The 17,454-nt window shown below is 26.9% G+C and overlaps 1 protein-coding gene across 1 annotated transcript; it reads right to left on the bottom strand.

Moving 5' to 3' along the window:
• Positions 1–2,085: 2,085 nt before the first annotated feature.
• On the bottom strand, positions 2,086–10,831 carry LOC129957493 (elongation factor 1-beta-like). Its single transcript, XM_056069820.1, has 7 exons — positions 10,671–10,831; positions 10,411–10,533; positions 7,854–7,977; positions 6,741–6,804; positions 5,377–5,502; positions 2,784–2,851; positions 2,086–2,202 (listed from the first exon to the last, which is right to left on the bottom strand). Exons 1-7 carry the CDS (start codon positions 10,748–10,750, stop codon positions 2,116–2,118), a joined length of 672 nt encoding a protein of 223 aa, XP_055925795.1. The 5' UTR covers positions 10,751–10,831; the 3' UTR covers positions 2,086–2,115.
• Positions 10,832–17,454: the final 6,623 nt, after the last annotated feature.

Genomic DNA, 17,454 nt, shown 5'->3' with positions numbered 1-17,454 from the left:
ATATTACATAACTGAAATTGTGCACCTATTTCTACATATTAAAAAAAGCGCCCACAGAAAAATTTAAAAAAAAAAAGGAGGGGGGTCACGATTAAAGTATAAGCCTAGCGGGCTCTGTTTATGTTTCGTTTTTTCCGTTAAGAGGAATTAAGAATATTTAAAGCTATTTTAATTGAACTTTATCTTTGGTCCAATAAATTATCGAGATTGTGACAAAAGAAAATTATTAACGAATGAATTACATAGATATTTTAATTTTCCAGGTCATCGACATGGTTCTATGTGTAATAAAACGCCTTCTCGAAGCAGACCCAAATTTTGCGGCACTTTATTTGATGTGAAGGGCACTTTTCCCCCGATTATTAAGACTCAAGAAAGCTTAAACTATATCTGCATCTTCGACTATTTATAAATTTTCTCTTTTCAAAAAAAAAAAAATGATATAGGGTGCCTTCGTTAGTTTATATCCCACATTGTTGACACTTAAGTTCAAGAAGTGATATTAATGCTATCGGTCTGTTCACTAGATAAATTTTATTGAGTAGTGACAAAAAAAAAATTGTAACACTTAAAAATGGTATAAAAAGATGGAGAAATCGATGACTTTTTGTATGATTATAATTAATTTGAATTTAGGAATTAAATTAGATGAATGTCGGAACAAAGCATTTAATTAGAGTAAGTAAAGCATCAATTGAATACAATGCTAAATAGAAATAAATGAATTGAAGAATTGATTTATGAAAAATTTCAAAAGTATATTTATTTTGCAAAAAATTAAAGATTTATATATTTTTGTAGTAAAAATTTCAGGTACTTGTGTATTGATCACATACAAGAAGCTAATCACCAAGGCTCGTGCCATTAAGGGTTAGCAAATCAAGGTCAATAAACTAGTAGCAAACTCATTTACAGTCATTGTCTGGCCATGGGTACATTAGGTAACACGTTTTAATAGATATGCACGGCTATACAATTTTATTGCTGACTTTGGACAATAATGTATTCCTTTTAAAGTGGACATATGTGCATAGTATTTAGTTTCACAAGATAATATAAGAATAATAAAGGACAGAAATGCAATGCAATATCAAAATATTACTAAGTCATCGCTTCCTGTTTGTGCTAATTTTTTTAGGCAATGCTGGTTAAACAAAGGTCACGTATAGTAAATATTTCATTACTTCTTAACTTTTCACATTTTGATACTAAAATTAACATTTGAAAAGTTTTAAAAGAAAACCTCATTGAAAATATTGAATTTTTTCTTCTATATGTAAAACCTAAGATAATTCAATCCCTCCTCCCACCTTACAGTTTGTATTTTAACTGCTAAAATATCATGGGAAATATTCACTTTAATGTTACCAACTAAACTTCATGAATTCTCTTTAATTTGATGTATTGGATAAAAAGCAAACTGGAAATTAAGATACATTGTTTTAACTCATTCTCTTTGAAAATGATTCTAACAATCATTCGCCTCTCAGTGGCATCAATGTACTTATGTTTTAGTCAACTAAATTGGCAAATTCAACAATATTTTTATTAAAAAAAGTTTTTAAGCTTGCTTACTTTATTAAAATACTTAGTGTTAAAAAAAGCATGCATGCACTTAAGCAAATATACTAGTAATATATTGCTAAGAAAGTGTATTTGATATAATTCAGATGTGTATTTTTGCAGGGTTTGGGAGGTAGACAACTGTTGAATATTCCAACAATTTTTCTTTCTAGAACTTGGAACTTATTAGAATTTGCAAATATTAGAGTACCAAAAAAAGGTTTTAAGTTGTAATATTTTGATTTGCCAAAACTTTCTATTTCATCAAATATTTAAAAGTAACTTAGAATAGTTCTTAATAATACTCAAAAGTTAAATAACTGTTAAGCTATTATCTTTAATATGTGAACAATAAAACTTCACTACAACACTTCATAATCTAACCTGAGCATTTAAAATGTTATTTAGGTCTCCAAGTATAAATTAGGAATTTATATATAGCATAATACACATTTCAGTGAAAACATTCATGTAAAAAAGTTATTTTGAAGAAATGTAAAGTTGATTCAATAAAAGACATAATACAAATGCTGGAATAATTTATTTCTATGTTTATATTTTTTGGAAGGCAGCAATATCTACAGATTGAACATAATCTTCAAAGTTTTGTATTTCTTCTTGTAGCCAATCAATGCTGACCTGAAATAGAATAAAGAATTCAGAAAAGATTTCAAAATTTACACTCATAGCACAATTTGCATTATAACAAGTTTTTTTTTTCTTTCATTAAGAAAATTATAATGAAAGCATTCAGGAATAATTAATATTTATATGCTTGCATATTTTACAAACATTTCATATGTGTGCATTATTTGTTTGGGGGCAATGATTAAGCAAGGAAAGATTTTTAAAAAAATCACTAGTTTGTATTACAAATGTTTGCATTTTTTGTATTTTTTTAAAAAGCCAGGGAAACTTGTAAGATGTCTATGTTCTAATCTAATTTTCTCTAGAAATGAAGCTTTAGTGACATCTTACAAGTTTCCCTTGCTTTTTAAAAAAATACATGTAAAAATTAACTTTTTTCTTACAAAGAATAGATATAAACTAAACTAACTAAAATACTCAAGAAAATTAACTGATCTTTTCCTTCCTTTTAAAATCTTGACCATCTATACATTACATTTCAATAAGAACCCATTCAATCTAAAGATTTAAATTATTCCACTCATTTTGTTTACTAATACTACAGTAGAGAATAATCAATATAATTAATTTACCTTATCATCCTCTACAACACACATAATTTGCAGTTTCTTAATACCATAGGCAAGAGGTACAAGTTTAGCTGAAAAGAAAAATATTCATTTAATAAAAAAAATCAAAGAGATACTGCTATTAATACAATATTATATTGATTAATATATTCCAGAAGAATTTAAACTTAAGGTAAAATAAGAATTATTGAGCATTCGACGGTGAAGAATTTGCAAATAAAGTATAAGAAAATTTGGAAACAAGACATTTCTGTGATTGCAATATTATGACATGCAATTATTAGAGACACCATTTTTGAATAAAAGAAATAAATAATTTGCAGTTGAGGATATAAAATTCATTCATACATAGATTTTAATTCAAAAGAGGAAAGAAAATTGTAAATAATGAAAAACTGATATCATAATAAGATCGTATAGCAAAATTAACAGAAAGGTTGATTTTAGCAATTTAACATAATGTCAGTATAGATACAACGGATGGTCAAAAATTCAGCAACAAAAGATGTAGGGTAGAGGACCAAACCAGTAGCAAATTCAAACCATATTATACCCATACTATAATTCATGCGTAGATACAAAGAGTTTAGTATAGTATTTCTTAAGGCTCCTGTATATCTTTTACAAAAATATGTTTAATTTAAGAAATTAAAAGAATTTAATTCAAATGACTTATTAAGATAAATAAAAATGAAACTTGTTTATGAACAATGTAGATTTAACAGAACATTAGCCCACACTTTTAAATGAATTTTACTGTTTTTCTCAGGTAATAATTCAATATCCAAGACTAAGGTTTATGATCCAAGTCAGATGCACAAAAGTTTTCAAATATTTATAAAAATGCTTTCTTTTATATTTTCCAACATTTAATATCAAAACTAGCTAAGAAAATCTTCTTCACCTTCTTTTCTATGTAAATGTTTGAAAATATCTTTCATTTAATTCTCTACTTTCATTTTTAAGTAACAGCTTTCAAGAAGAAATTTTTCTTAATGAAATAGGCTTCTAAAACTTTCTTCAACCCCCCCCCCCAAAGAGAAAAAAATACTTTCAATGATCCAACAGATTTTACATATTCTGATATCCTGATGAAGTAGACCAGAACATGGAAAACATAATGTGTTTAATTTTATTTATGAGAATTTAAATTGATTTAGTCATTTGAAAATCCAATTGACTGCTAAAATATATTGGTAAATCATTGAAATGACAGAGAGCACATTATGAATGAAGGAATTATGAGAAAAGAGATTGGAGTATTTAATGAAAGTTGCATGAATAAGGCATTCTGTTGATTAAAGAAGGCAATGCTATCATTTCTGAAGATCTAATAAAAAATTGATGGAAAAGTTAAAAGACAAGAGCTTTTCATGAATTTCCCGAAGCTTCAAGAAGTGTTCTTAATGGAAATGGGAACACTTAAATTATTATAAGTTGTGCTTACACTGGATATCGAAAATGTTAATTGAGGTGCATGAAAAACCAAACTTATAACCAGTTGTTGACTTTCCTTGAGCAATACAGTGATTTTAATATTGATGTTTTAAGCCAAATAGTCAGACAAAAAAGCAAGGCGGCTACTGGTATGCCAAAATCAGAACAATCCATGGAATAGTAGTATTCAAAATTATTCATGAAGTGAAACTCAAGAACAAAATTTCCAACTGAATTATCAAAAAATACTGTGTTTTAAGATAAAAAGGAGTTGCTGCTAGTGGAGCTGTTAAGGTTTCAGAATGTGTATTACTTCAAGGAATGTTAAGCTTCATAATAATGTTAATCTTCACATAACTAATTATATCCAAGATCTCATACTATCATTCATCTAAAAAAAACTTCACCATCCTTAATAAAGTGCTGATCTAGCGACTAACGACTTTTTATTCTTTTATTTTGTATTTTAAAGGTCAGCATTGCAATGATAACGACCTCAAAACAACTATAATGCAGGGGTTATCAAATTTGATAGATGTTTATAAAGGTGGATTCTAAAAACGTTTGAATGATACAGCAAATGCCTTAATATTGATAGAAATTATGTGTAATTACAGATTAAAGAACAAGTTTCAGGTAAAAATAAAACTGATAAAAAAATTACAGGAACTTATTTAATTTCAAAGTGACCTTTAAAAAATATGCCATATATCAATTACTAGAGTAAGCATTAAATAGTTACGAACCATAGTAGGACTGGCCCTTGTGCCAAAAAACCCAAATTAACCAACCAACCAGTTGCAAACCATAAATTATTTAAATATGTTAACAGAATATCAATTGACAAACCTGATTTAAGATGAAAATGTTTTTATATTTCATGTTTTTAATGTTAAATTTTTTAAAAAAATTGAAATCAAAATGTCGGTTGTATTCAACAATTTTCAAAAACTAATCCAAAACTAATTATCCCCTATGTTATACTCATTATATATTCATTAAATCCATATTCTATACTATTTATAGTTATAAAAAAGTTTAATTTTCAAAACCTTTCTTTAGGAATAAAATTTGAAGAAAATATATACTACAGCTTAGAATTCCAGCAAACAAACTATTTAAGATTAGAACTTATTTTTAGTGATAAAAAAATACTTACAAGCTCCCCATTTCAGGCCATCACATTCAACAGTGCGTACACATTTTTCAAGCTCTGCCATGTCTGTTTCATCATCCCATGGTTTGACATCCAGAACTACACTGGACTTGGCAATGACACCAGGTTCTAAAATACAAAATAATTTATTTACAGAAATATCTAGACTCATCTATTAAATAGAAAAAGCAGACACAGAAAAATTCATCTTTTTAACACTGTTCATTGAAAAATTCTATTAATACAAATAAAAAAACAGCAAGCCATTTAAAAAACAGACCATTGAAAAAAATTCAAAATAAAATATTGATTTTTCATTCTATTCCTCAAGTGGACAGTGCAAATGAATAATATGTAAATCTGTGTTACAACAATACACAAGCAAAAATTTACTAATTATGCCATTTCAAGATGCTTCAGGCAGCCAAATAAGATTTAATGATATAAAGAACTTTTATTATTTTCTTTTATTTGATACATATAAAAAAACATAACTTTATTTATTACATGTTTGAAATTCGAAACTTCTTTGGAACCAGGCGAAAAAAATCATTCCTCAAAAGAATGAAATTTAATACATACATTTACATCAACACTATAGGTTTACATTCAATTTGAAACAAAATCAGTTTATGGACAATTTGTTTTAGTACATAAATTTGAAGATGTAGCAAGTTAAAAGAAATTTAACCATGATTTTATTATCAGAATTATAAATCTGCATCAACTAGGACAGATCAAAAAGGTTTTCCTATATATGTATATTTGCTTTTATGGGCATTTATAATGAAACACATAATGCAACACAGTGCATTATAATACCAGAAAATTGAGAAAAGAATACTCCTTACCTGAGATTAAATAAAGAAAGTTAATTTAAATGTTAATTCTTAAAATTAAAATATTTTACTTAACTTATATTTCATAACTATCAAAATAAATTCAATTTGCAAATTTTCACTATACGACAAAACCATGTTAAACATGGAGTGCATAATTACTGAGAAGTAAACCAGCTACTTTTTATTTGATAACATAATAAGGAACATTTCAAAAAAATTATGTAGTAAAATCATCAAAAAATATTAACCAACAAAAAAAGTGAAATTCTCATAACACTGAAGAATGTTTCCAAAATTCAGCTTTTTTTTTCATGCATTTTATTGAATATTTGAAATATTTATCCATTTAGATTGGCCAATAATATAACAATATTCAATGAATATATATTAAAAACGATAAGAATATTCTTTTATTTAAAAATTTTCCAATACCATACAAAAATAATAATTTCTGAAATATCAATATTTGTACATGTTTAAGAAGTCATTAAAAATAAATTATTAATTATAATAAAAAGAAATTACTTTTTGATTTCTTCTCTGCATACTGCTTCAGTCGCTCTTGTTTCAACTTCTCTGCTTCTGCATCCTTAAATAATGAAGTGTATATTTATGAATAAACATTTATAAACAAGATATTTATCATATGCAATACACAAAAAATGATTTGAAATATTTTATTAAATGTCATAAGTCATTATACAAACAGATATTAGCAATTCCACAATGATTTTCGGATGGTAAATTTTTGAATTGAAAATAATAACTTTGCCAGATAACTAAGATTTAAATAAGTACTTCACACAAAACTTTTTTAATTGCAGAACTTCAGTTATTTGTATATTAGAAAATTCAGTAAAATCCCAAAAATGAAACAAGCAGAAGGATTTGTTATTAGAATATATGCCCAGGTCATATTTCAGAGGTCCAAAATTTTGGGTATTAAAATACAAGAAAAAGCAGATTTATCAGTATTGATCAATTCAAAAGTACTAGTTGCTTATGTAAAAAGTTGGTGGTTGGAAGATACACGTTTCACACATTCAATGGTTATAGAAAATATGGACTATATTTCTAAGAAAATTCACATGAAATGAATACGACATACAATTATTTCATAAAAGGACTATTGGGAAATGTTGCAGATTCTCACTTCTCTGATGGGTATAGCAATAGCATGAGATTGAATTATGTCTATGGAACGATTTCTCACAGAAGGGGTTTGGCTGAAGCCAGAGAACTCTAATCGTAATTATTATGTATCATAATGCCAATAATCATTCATAAAACCACAAATCCCAAGATAGGGCCTAATCAACATCTTTTGATTACGACATCAATTAAGACCCCATGGCAATGACATGGTCAAACACATATTGAAGACTACTATATAGATGTGTATTGCATAGTTAAAGAACATACAGAACACTGGAAAAAAATTTTTGTACGAGATCTTATTTTGGTACTGATAATGTTTGAAGGACAAGAAATTTAAGCACCCAATTAAACTTTATAATTATTCTAATAAAGTAAATTCTATAAAGAGGATAGAACAATTGCATTATTTATTAAATCTTATAAATCTACAAGAATTGGATTCTTAAATTGGGTATAAAGTGTTTAGTATAAAGTACATACTTCTTCATCATCTGATCCAAATAAATCCAAGTCATCATCATCTCCACCAGCTTTACTAGCTTTGGCAGGTGAAGCGCTTGAAGCATCAGTGAAAGCACTTATGTCCTTTTTAACTCCAGGAAAACTGAAATCAAAACAAGATTACACACGTACATAAATGAAAAATGTTCAAAATCAAAGTATTTAAGACTTAATGGAAAGAATCTGGTTCAATACATTCATCTATATACAGATACAAGTATCACTCATTATATAATTTTTTTTTCCTCACTTGTAATGTTTAACAAAATGCAAACACACATAATAGTTTATAAAAATAAATATTTATTATAAATATATATTAACTTTTTATTTAAAACTTAATCATTAAAATATCAGCAATGAATATAAAGCAATATATAATTAAATTTGAAAAAGTAAGTATTTTTTTAATGTATGCACACCTCACATAATTATTACAAAACATTTAATACATATTGAAACTTATGCCATCAGACGTGTTATTGTTCTCGACATTATTGATAAGGTGTTACACATATAAATGCTTACAATGATGAATATGCAAGTCAGCATTTCTTTTTAACATATGCTCTCAACCTAGAAAATACAACTGACCTTAAGTTAGATACATACTGTTTCAACAAATGTAAAGTTATTAAGATGAATATGGTGGTAATTCAATGCTCTCTCTTTATCCTAATAATCAGCTAATCAGAATTCCACCAAGACTAGTAATCACAGTAAGCAATGAAACGGCTTGAATTCCAAGATCATGAAAGCAATGAATGGTATTGTTTACCAATGGATTTATGGGCTTAATTCAACAGAATACAGATAATAAGAAAGATGAAAGAAATGTTTACATTTAACAATAATGAATATTTAGGAAATGTGTCCGTTCTTCCACAAACTAAGCCCTTAATGAGACAGAATTGTTAAAAAGCGATTGTCTTGGGTTACTGAAACAAATAAAGGAATCTTGCTGGAAATATCATTCTCCATTCTGAAGCCTCACTTGAATGCGTTTCTCATAACCTTTTCACTTTTAAGTTCAGATTAAAATAATTGATCATGATATTCTCAAACAAAAAAGATCCAATTAATTCAAGTATCGAAAAACTACTTTATACAGTTAACAACAGATAGACAAGACACTGCATTTTAATGTCCTATAAAGAGTATTAATTACTGAATAGCTTTAATTATGACGGTTGATAAGATCATTATAAAAGTATTGCTTCGATGCAAAAAAAAAAAAAAAAAAACGGCACATAATTAGAGTTATGAAAACATTAACACGATGCTATCGTTCCATTCACTGAGACATAAAAGTTTACAGAATATTTTTAATCATTATTATGACTTATTTAGAGTTGTGTATACATATTTGAAATATCCCATATAACATTTTTAAAATTCAATATTAATTATTTACGTATTAAGGAAATTTAATACAAGTAAAAAGAAATAATCTTAAAGAAAACAATTCAACAAAAGCAAATAATTTGCTTAATGCATTAATTTGATATCTGTCACAGATGTTAGTACGACAATACTAGATTCTCTTTATTTCTTCTATTCTCAAGCATTAGCGAATGAATTTTCCAATTCAATAATGAAAATTACAACACAGCTATTCATCAATTTTAACTTTTTATGGTTACATAATAATAGGTAACAAAGCCAATTACAAGTTTCTGTTATTTTTTGACAAAATACCAAGAACATAGGATATGTCTTATGGAGTCTTGTATTCAGATATCGCAATGCATTGAGATATAAACATTGCTAATGCACTTTTGTTCAATTAAAAATCAAAAAAACAATTTTAAATTGATTATTAAGTATTGTGAATCTCTACCAAATTATAAAATTTAAAATCAATTACAAGAATTACTATAGAGCTAATGAAAAGTACCAACTTGAGTTTTTGAAATATTTGTGCAAGTCCTATGTCTAATTACACTATTGATTTTGAAAACCATTTAGGTGTTTGTCACACAGAAAGCCTTCAACGAATCTAGTTGTCGGTCCTTCTCCAACATTTAAATTCACTCAAAGCTTTAATATCAGGAAATGTTCAATTAGAAAAAAAGTGAACTAATTAGATTTTACAATACCCAACAAATTAAAAGTATGATTTGCTGAACTGTGATTTCTTTAATATAGCTAACTATTTAAAAAAATTTTATTGTTTCTTGTTTTCTTTAGAATTGCCACTTATACTGTATTCTTTAGTGGAGATTTCCAATGCAATGAAAATCATATCTCATAAATAATCATATTAGTAATTTCAAGTTAAGAGTTGTCAAAAAAATTTTTTAACACATTTATACTGTTATATTAATAACGAGCTTTCATTCTATACCTTTTTAATTATTTGTACAAGAATTATTCCTAATGCAATTATAAGAACATTAAAAAAAACTGCAATTTTTGTCTAAATTTACAAAAATAAATTTAACTTTTTATTTATTTCTCAAAATACTTCTATTATACATATGAGCTTATTTAGTGAGTGTTTAATGAAAACTAAGAATCCATTCCGTGGACATACCTAGTGATACCATTGCCGAAAGACTTGATGTGATTGTACCATCTGAGAGCATGAGGAAATTCTGCATTTGGTGGAGATTTCAAGGCTTGAAATACAGTTGTATCAGCCTGGGATGGTTGAAACCTGTAATGAATCCACCGAAAGTAAATATCTAATGCTTAATGAGAATGTAAGCACTTTTTTTAAAAAATATTGCCATACCAGAAGATATGTTACCCAATTACAATCTTAACAATCCATAAATAAAACAACAGATTTACCCTTCAATGTAACTATTATCTGCTAAGAATTCATCAAGGGACTTAAGTCCAGCATTAGTTTTAAGATCACCGAAACCCATTTTGAAAAAAATTAGAAATTTTTTGAAACCGTCTGAAATCTCCACTCAACCGGCAACGTAGATCAGAAAAAGTGGGAGAAGAAATTATGTTGTGTTGCCACTGCAAGTACTTTTCCTTCGTTTCGATTCAAAGTCCTGTCATTTTTGCATAGCTGTTTAACCAGCCAGTTTCGTTTTCTAACAAAAATTAAAAGTGTGGCAAATCAACTTAGAAAAAGTGTTCTTTTGCATAGTATGGCTTGTATTTAAATAATACACCAAAATTAAATAATTTATTCTCAAATTTAATAACATTCAGAAAAAAATGCTCAATTATTTCTTATATTACTGTCGTAATAACGGAATTGGTTTCATTTTCGTTTTTTCTGGTTTCTGATTCAAGTCTACAGGGAATGAAAAATTAAGGAGTTATCATCTGTGGTCTTGAGAATGAAACTTCTGTATCTCCTTTTCTATAACTGAAACCATTTATACTTTAATCTTCATCTGAATGAGATCAATTTATATGACGTAAAAGTCACATGACATTACTGTGCATGTAAAATTACATCCGCATCGATTTTGAAATTGGGTCTGTTATTAACGTCTTGCACTTTGGTTATTTCTTGTCGGATAGTATTTTACTTTTAATTTTATACTCTTTTCATAATATAGTTGCCATTTAATTTAAATATTCTTTTTTTTAGTTGATAGTTGTCTTTTAAATAACTCTTTTGCTTTTTTTTTGAAAAGAATGTCTCTTAATTTTTTTTTCACAGGAAAGAATTTAGATAACAGACTAGTGATTTTTCTGCAGCAACACTAATTTACAATACAAAATAAATTATCATTTTAATTCGGTGTGGTTTCAAATAAATCTGTTTATTCACAAATCTAAAACGTGCAACGATTCTTTAAAGAGTGTGATTCTTAAAAGAAGCAAAAATAATATAATATCATTTGACTGATTATATTTTATTTGTGGATATAATATTATTGAACAAAGAAAATTAATTTGAATATTTTCACAGTTTATTAACTGATATTTGTTTTATAATTTTATTTGATAACCAAAACTGTGATATATCTGTTATGATTAATATTTTCAATATATGATTATTCTTTAAAATTCTTGTTTTTCCTACTAGTTATTATATGTTTTTTTTTTATTATTTATTTTAACCTTTTTGTCATGAACATAAATTTGTTAATTTTATGACAAAGATGTTCAAATTATGTTTACTTTTCTATTATTCCTTATTTTTTAAGAAAATTATATTGCCTCTTTACTAATTGTCAAATATACATGTATCATATTTATTTTAGTAATCTAAATGAAGCACAATTGGAAATACTGAAAAAACAAGTTTTATCGTCTTCCACAAAATACTTAAAAATGTGAAGTATAATGAGATAAAATAAATTGTCCTGTTACTTGTAATGAAAAAAAAATTTTTTTTTAAGTTTGAACAGTTATATATATATATATATATATTGTTTAGTTTCTTTAAAAACTATATTTCTAATTATGTCAGTGTACATCAGTGATAGTATTGTAATTGTTTTATTTTTAATTGAAAATTCCATTTTTAGACAGATCCATTTCACTAAATGATAATTATTTAAAAATATAATAAAATCATTGCCATTTTTGAAAATTATTAATTGAAACTTTAGAGCACTTTTGATTTTCTGTTTGTTACATAACCAATGCATTCAATATAAAATTCTTCTGTACCAAGTGATGCTTTTTTCTTTCTTTTTTTTAATTAATGTCTTTTTCTCAATACTCTGTTTTAAAATATCACATTTGATATTCCTATTTCTACAGCTTTCAGTCTTTATTTAAAGTTAGAGTTAAAGTTGATTCAGTTAAAATCTTAAATGATTAAGTGAATTAAAATTGTTCCTGTTGTAACCAGTCCACTTTAATTTAAAACAAAAACCCTTTTCCCAATTCAAAATAGTAAGGCTTTATTTTTGGAAATAGCATTTTAAATTTGTAATAAGTATATAAAATAATAATGGTTTACTGTAGATTAAAATGGCATAACATTATGCTATTGTATTAATATGTTTTGCTGTGCTATAAAATATTCTGTTTTTATTTATTTCCACTATACTTAATTACTATGTCATAATCATAATAAAGAAAAAAATTACTTCATTTATAAGATATTGAATAATACTAGATTATATTCATTATGAAAGATTTCATAAAACAGATAAATACACAATTGTTATTGTTCTGAAGAATGTAATAGAATTAAACAGTAACTTTTAAAATAGATGTCTGTTTATATTCTCTTATCTAGAGTTTTTTCATTTGAATTAATTTGCATATGCCAAAAATTGCAGCTATAAAGTGACAAGTAATGAATTTTTCATGCTTAAGTAAACAATATTATAAGGTATATTCATAAAGCCTCTTAGATTGCAATGTTAAATTGTTAAGTCTAACCTTTGTTGATAAATGAATTCTACATAATTCATAAGAACTAAACTAAAGCTATAAATCCCCTGATTTTTATCATTAATAAACAGACTAACAAATATGAAACAAGATTCTAAAAGTTAATTGAAATATATATCAAGGGTAATTGCAGAATGCTGATTCTAATATTTTAAATAAACTACCATTTGGATTGAGAAAAAGATCTCATTGTATTTCTTGGATATGTAGAAATATTATCATGTATCTCTGTTAATTCTTATTGCATTACACAGAAAAAACAACAAATGATTAACAATTAAAAGAGTAACTCTTTATTTAAATAAGTACAGTTTGATCTATAAAAGTGGCATACTTCAATTTTTATTCCAAAACAATTAAAAATTGTATCATAGTATTCATATTGGAAAAAAATTAATGGAATTTTAATAGTTATTTTTTGTTTTAATGTTGCCATTCAGAATTATATGTGCTGCAGATGTATGATAACACCTTAACTTTCATATTTCTAACTGAAAATGTCATTCACAGCCAGTCCCATTTAATTATTTGATACTTCACTAAACATACAATAAAATAATAGATAATTTTATTGGAATTAGGTTAAATTTTTTAGTTAATGCACAGGATGGCTCTTTCTTTTAAAATGTAAATAATTCCAATGACAATATACTTAGACATGTAACAAATATTTTCTTTCAGTAATTTTACGTTTTCCCTCCAAGAGGCTATGGTTTCCTCACTATCATGTTTCATTGTTATGTAATTTGCTTTAATGTTGTTTTTTAAATAAAAAACTGTTTTTTGTGTGCGAGTGGAAACATTTTGACTGGACTAAACATTTGGGCTGTCTCTTACTGTTTGTGTGGATTAGATTGGGGAGTGATATTGCTCATTTCCCTTTATTTAATTACTGCTATATTAGATAAAAATAATATCTGCTGATTTCAGCATCTTCTTTTATTAACATAAACCAGAAACTTGAAAGAGAGGTCTGAAAATAATATAATATTGTACAAATATGTTGTGATATCATACCATATTTTATGTTAGTAAGATGTTATATGCAAGTTTTATATGCCCAATTACGAAAGAAATTTGCTAAAAAATGTAAATTCTACAAATTAGTGAAATATATAAGATTAAATTAATACTTTATTAATTATAACTAGTGAGGTTCCTTTCTGCTTCATTACATTCACTTAGTTATTAAAATATTTTTAAGCATGTAAAGTATAAAATATATTGTGGATAAATGTGGAAAATGCATATTTATGAATCAACTTATCTGCTCTGTCTAAATCAAAGCAGACGGTTTCAAGCATAAAACAGCAACTCGTAAAAAAACACTCGCTGATTGTTATCTTGATTATTCAGGCATGACACATTTCCTTGGAAGCACTCATTTCAGTATTGAATTTTATTATTCGTAAGATCATTTAATTTTTTAATATAATAATTCTACAATTTTTTAATATCTCAAGCACTTTATGTATAAGCATATTTATTTTATGCTTCAGGTAATCATACTTATTTTACTTCTTGTTGTTTATATTTGATACAATTTATTATTTTATATTCAGCTTTTTTTTATTTTTTTTTGTAACAAGGGCAGCTTATATATTTAGAATGGATGATGTTCCATATTAAAAAAAATTCTTTTACTAAACCTCTAACAAGTAGGAAAAGGGGTGAACCCAAAATGAGATGGATGGAGTCAGTGCAGATGGACTTCCTGGCTATCCAAGAAAGAAACTGGCACAAAAGTGTGAAAAATAGAATGAGGTGGAACACAATTCAGAGGAAGGCACTGGCCCACCCTGGACTGTGTAGCCAAATATGATGATGAAACATCTACATGTTTTTTATATAATTGTGTCATTAATTTCATATTCCACACATTGCTAAAATTGTTATCCTTATTAAAAGCAGTTTACAAATAGCAGTGTAATAAAATACAGTAATAGGAAGTTTTTAAACGAAGAATTGAGAAGGGATAGCTTACATAACTTTTATTTAATCAAGATATAGCAAGTTGTATTGCCTTTTTTAAAAAAATTTAGAAATAGGGAAAACTGTGGATTATTTTTACTATGCTGTATTTCTTATCAACAAATATAAGAATTTTCTTTCTTTCTTTTTCTTTTATTTTCCTTTCACTCTCTCTCTTTTTTAAATCAAAGGACTTGGACAGTTTTCTTTTAAAAAGCTAAATGAATATGTGGTGTGAAAGCTAAGTTTGCCTCCAAAAACTTTATATAACTCCTTGTATAACTTTTAAAAAATATGGACATTATTCAAGATTTTTATCTAAATTATATTTGCTATTTTTTATTCAGAGAATGGAAAGCACTCTCTTACAAAAAAAAAAAAAAAAAAATACTTATAAGGCCTACTTTGAAGCGGTACAATTCATTTACAAATATTTCTCTAAAAATTGAAATGCAAAAGTAAGGAGGAGTTTGACAAAGGTAAACAGAAATAAATTTATATATATTAAAGCTTAAATAACAAAATTAAAAAAAAAAATCGTTTTGTGGAATTCAAGAAACTTTTTTAGGATTTTTAATGCATTTGAAAAGTTGGAGAGAAAAGGATTTTTGATTGAAGGAGTTCCTCGAAATAAACACTGAAAAGAACAAACTAAGTAAACACAGTATATTCTTCTAAAAAGTCCAGAACCTTAATTAAATCAACTGCACAATAAGTTGATGAATCTAGCGAAACAAATAAAAAAATGATTAATTCCAAGAAGTACCAAGTTTTAATATTTATTGAAGAAAAAATTCAATATGTTCGCTTAAATATCTTTCTAAGACTTCCAAATTTTTTTCTTATATATTGAAAAATTGCAGCAACAGTGAGATATAAAGCTTATTTTTTGAATATTTTTTTCATTATTTTCATAAAAGAATATGAAATTAATGCTTATGCAATTTCACCATTGTTACCAAATTCATATTGGTTTATGATTAACATTTTTTTTAACCTTACAAAAAATGAAAATATTCATTTGAAATTTTATATAAAACTAGCGCGAGTTGTCTCCCTGAAACTTTCTCGCATACCCCCGAATTAACGTCTTATCCCTCTCCCTCCCCCTACCATTAAGGATCTTGAGTGTGGTCGCATATGCCATGCATGGTATTGGAAAACAATAGTTGCAAAATTCGGATTTTTGGCGTGAATCTAACATTTTTACTGAACCTATCTTGCGACACCAACTAATTTCAATTTCAAACCAAAATCTGACACGGAGCTACTGTTGTAATTACAAGGTAATTTACCGAATTTTATTGATTTGAGTCATTTCGTTTGAGTTATTGCATTTACATGCAAGCGAAAGTACAGACCGACAGACAGTCAGTCCTTTGTCAGATTTGATTAGAAAAATAACAATAATCCATATTTAGATGCTAAACCTTTATACCAAATTTTATCCACCTAGCCCTTTGTGTTTTGGAATTATTGAGTTCACTTGCAATCGCACAACCAGATGAAAAGACTTCCTGTAAATAGATTTCGTTCGAAATTTGATAACAATCTACAAATTTGGTCCTAAGTCCATATACGAAATATCATCAAGCGTTTTTGAATTATCGGAGAGACAGACAAACTGAATTCTACAAATGAGTTTTCGAACTCAGGAAGATCTGAAACGTGGTGATTCATCAATATCTCGAATTATAATTTTTTGACAATTACAATGCTTTCTCTATACTTCGATACGAGAAAAAAAAAAAAAAAAAGTGGATGGATAATTCAATTTTTAAACATTCTATTGAAATTTGTTTGTTCGGGAAGGTTCAGCTCCTGGCGTCCAATCTTTCGCAAGGAAAAGTGTTTGCTCGGGACATAACGATCAACTATTTGTTCGCAACCCTGTAAGTAGCCAATGGTATTATAATAATTGTATTTGGCATATAACTCTAACATAAGGATAAGGTAGTTTTACCTTAGTCTTAAGAATTACAGTTTGACGAGAGTGCCAATTAATGAATAGGTATTCTGATAATCATACAAAAAGATCCCAGAACATTGCTTCCCGCTTTAAAAGCCCATTCATTTTATTCGGAATTAGAATTTGCTACTAAGCAAGATTTATATGAGATGTACTTTTTAATCAAGAATAGCTGAAAATGTTACGAGTTGTTCTGTGGAAGAATACATAATAGCAGAAATAATAGTTAACAATTTTCTGAATTTTAATAATATAGCAAGAAACTATACGTTTTTGTTAGCTGATCTAGCCATCGAGGCAAATCTGTAACTT

This window comes from Argiope bruennichi, chromosome 11 (genome assembly GCF_947563725.1).
Source record: "Argiope bruennichi chromosome 11, qqArgBrue1.1, whole genome shotgun sequence".
NCBI classification, from domain to species: Eukaryota; Metazoa; Arthropoda; class Arachnida; order Araneae; family Araneidae; genus Argiope; species Argiope bruennichi.
This window is presented reverse-complemented; position numbering and strand designations above follow the sequence as displayed.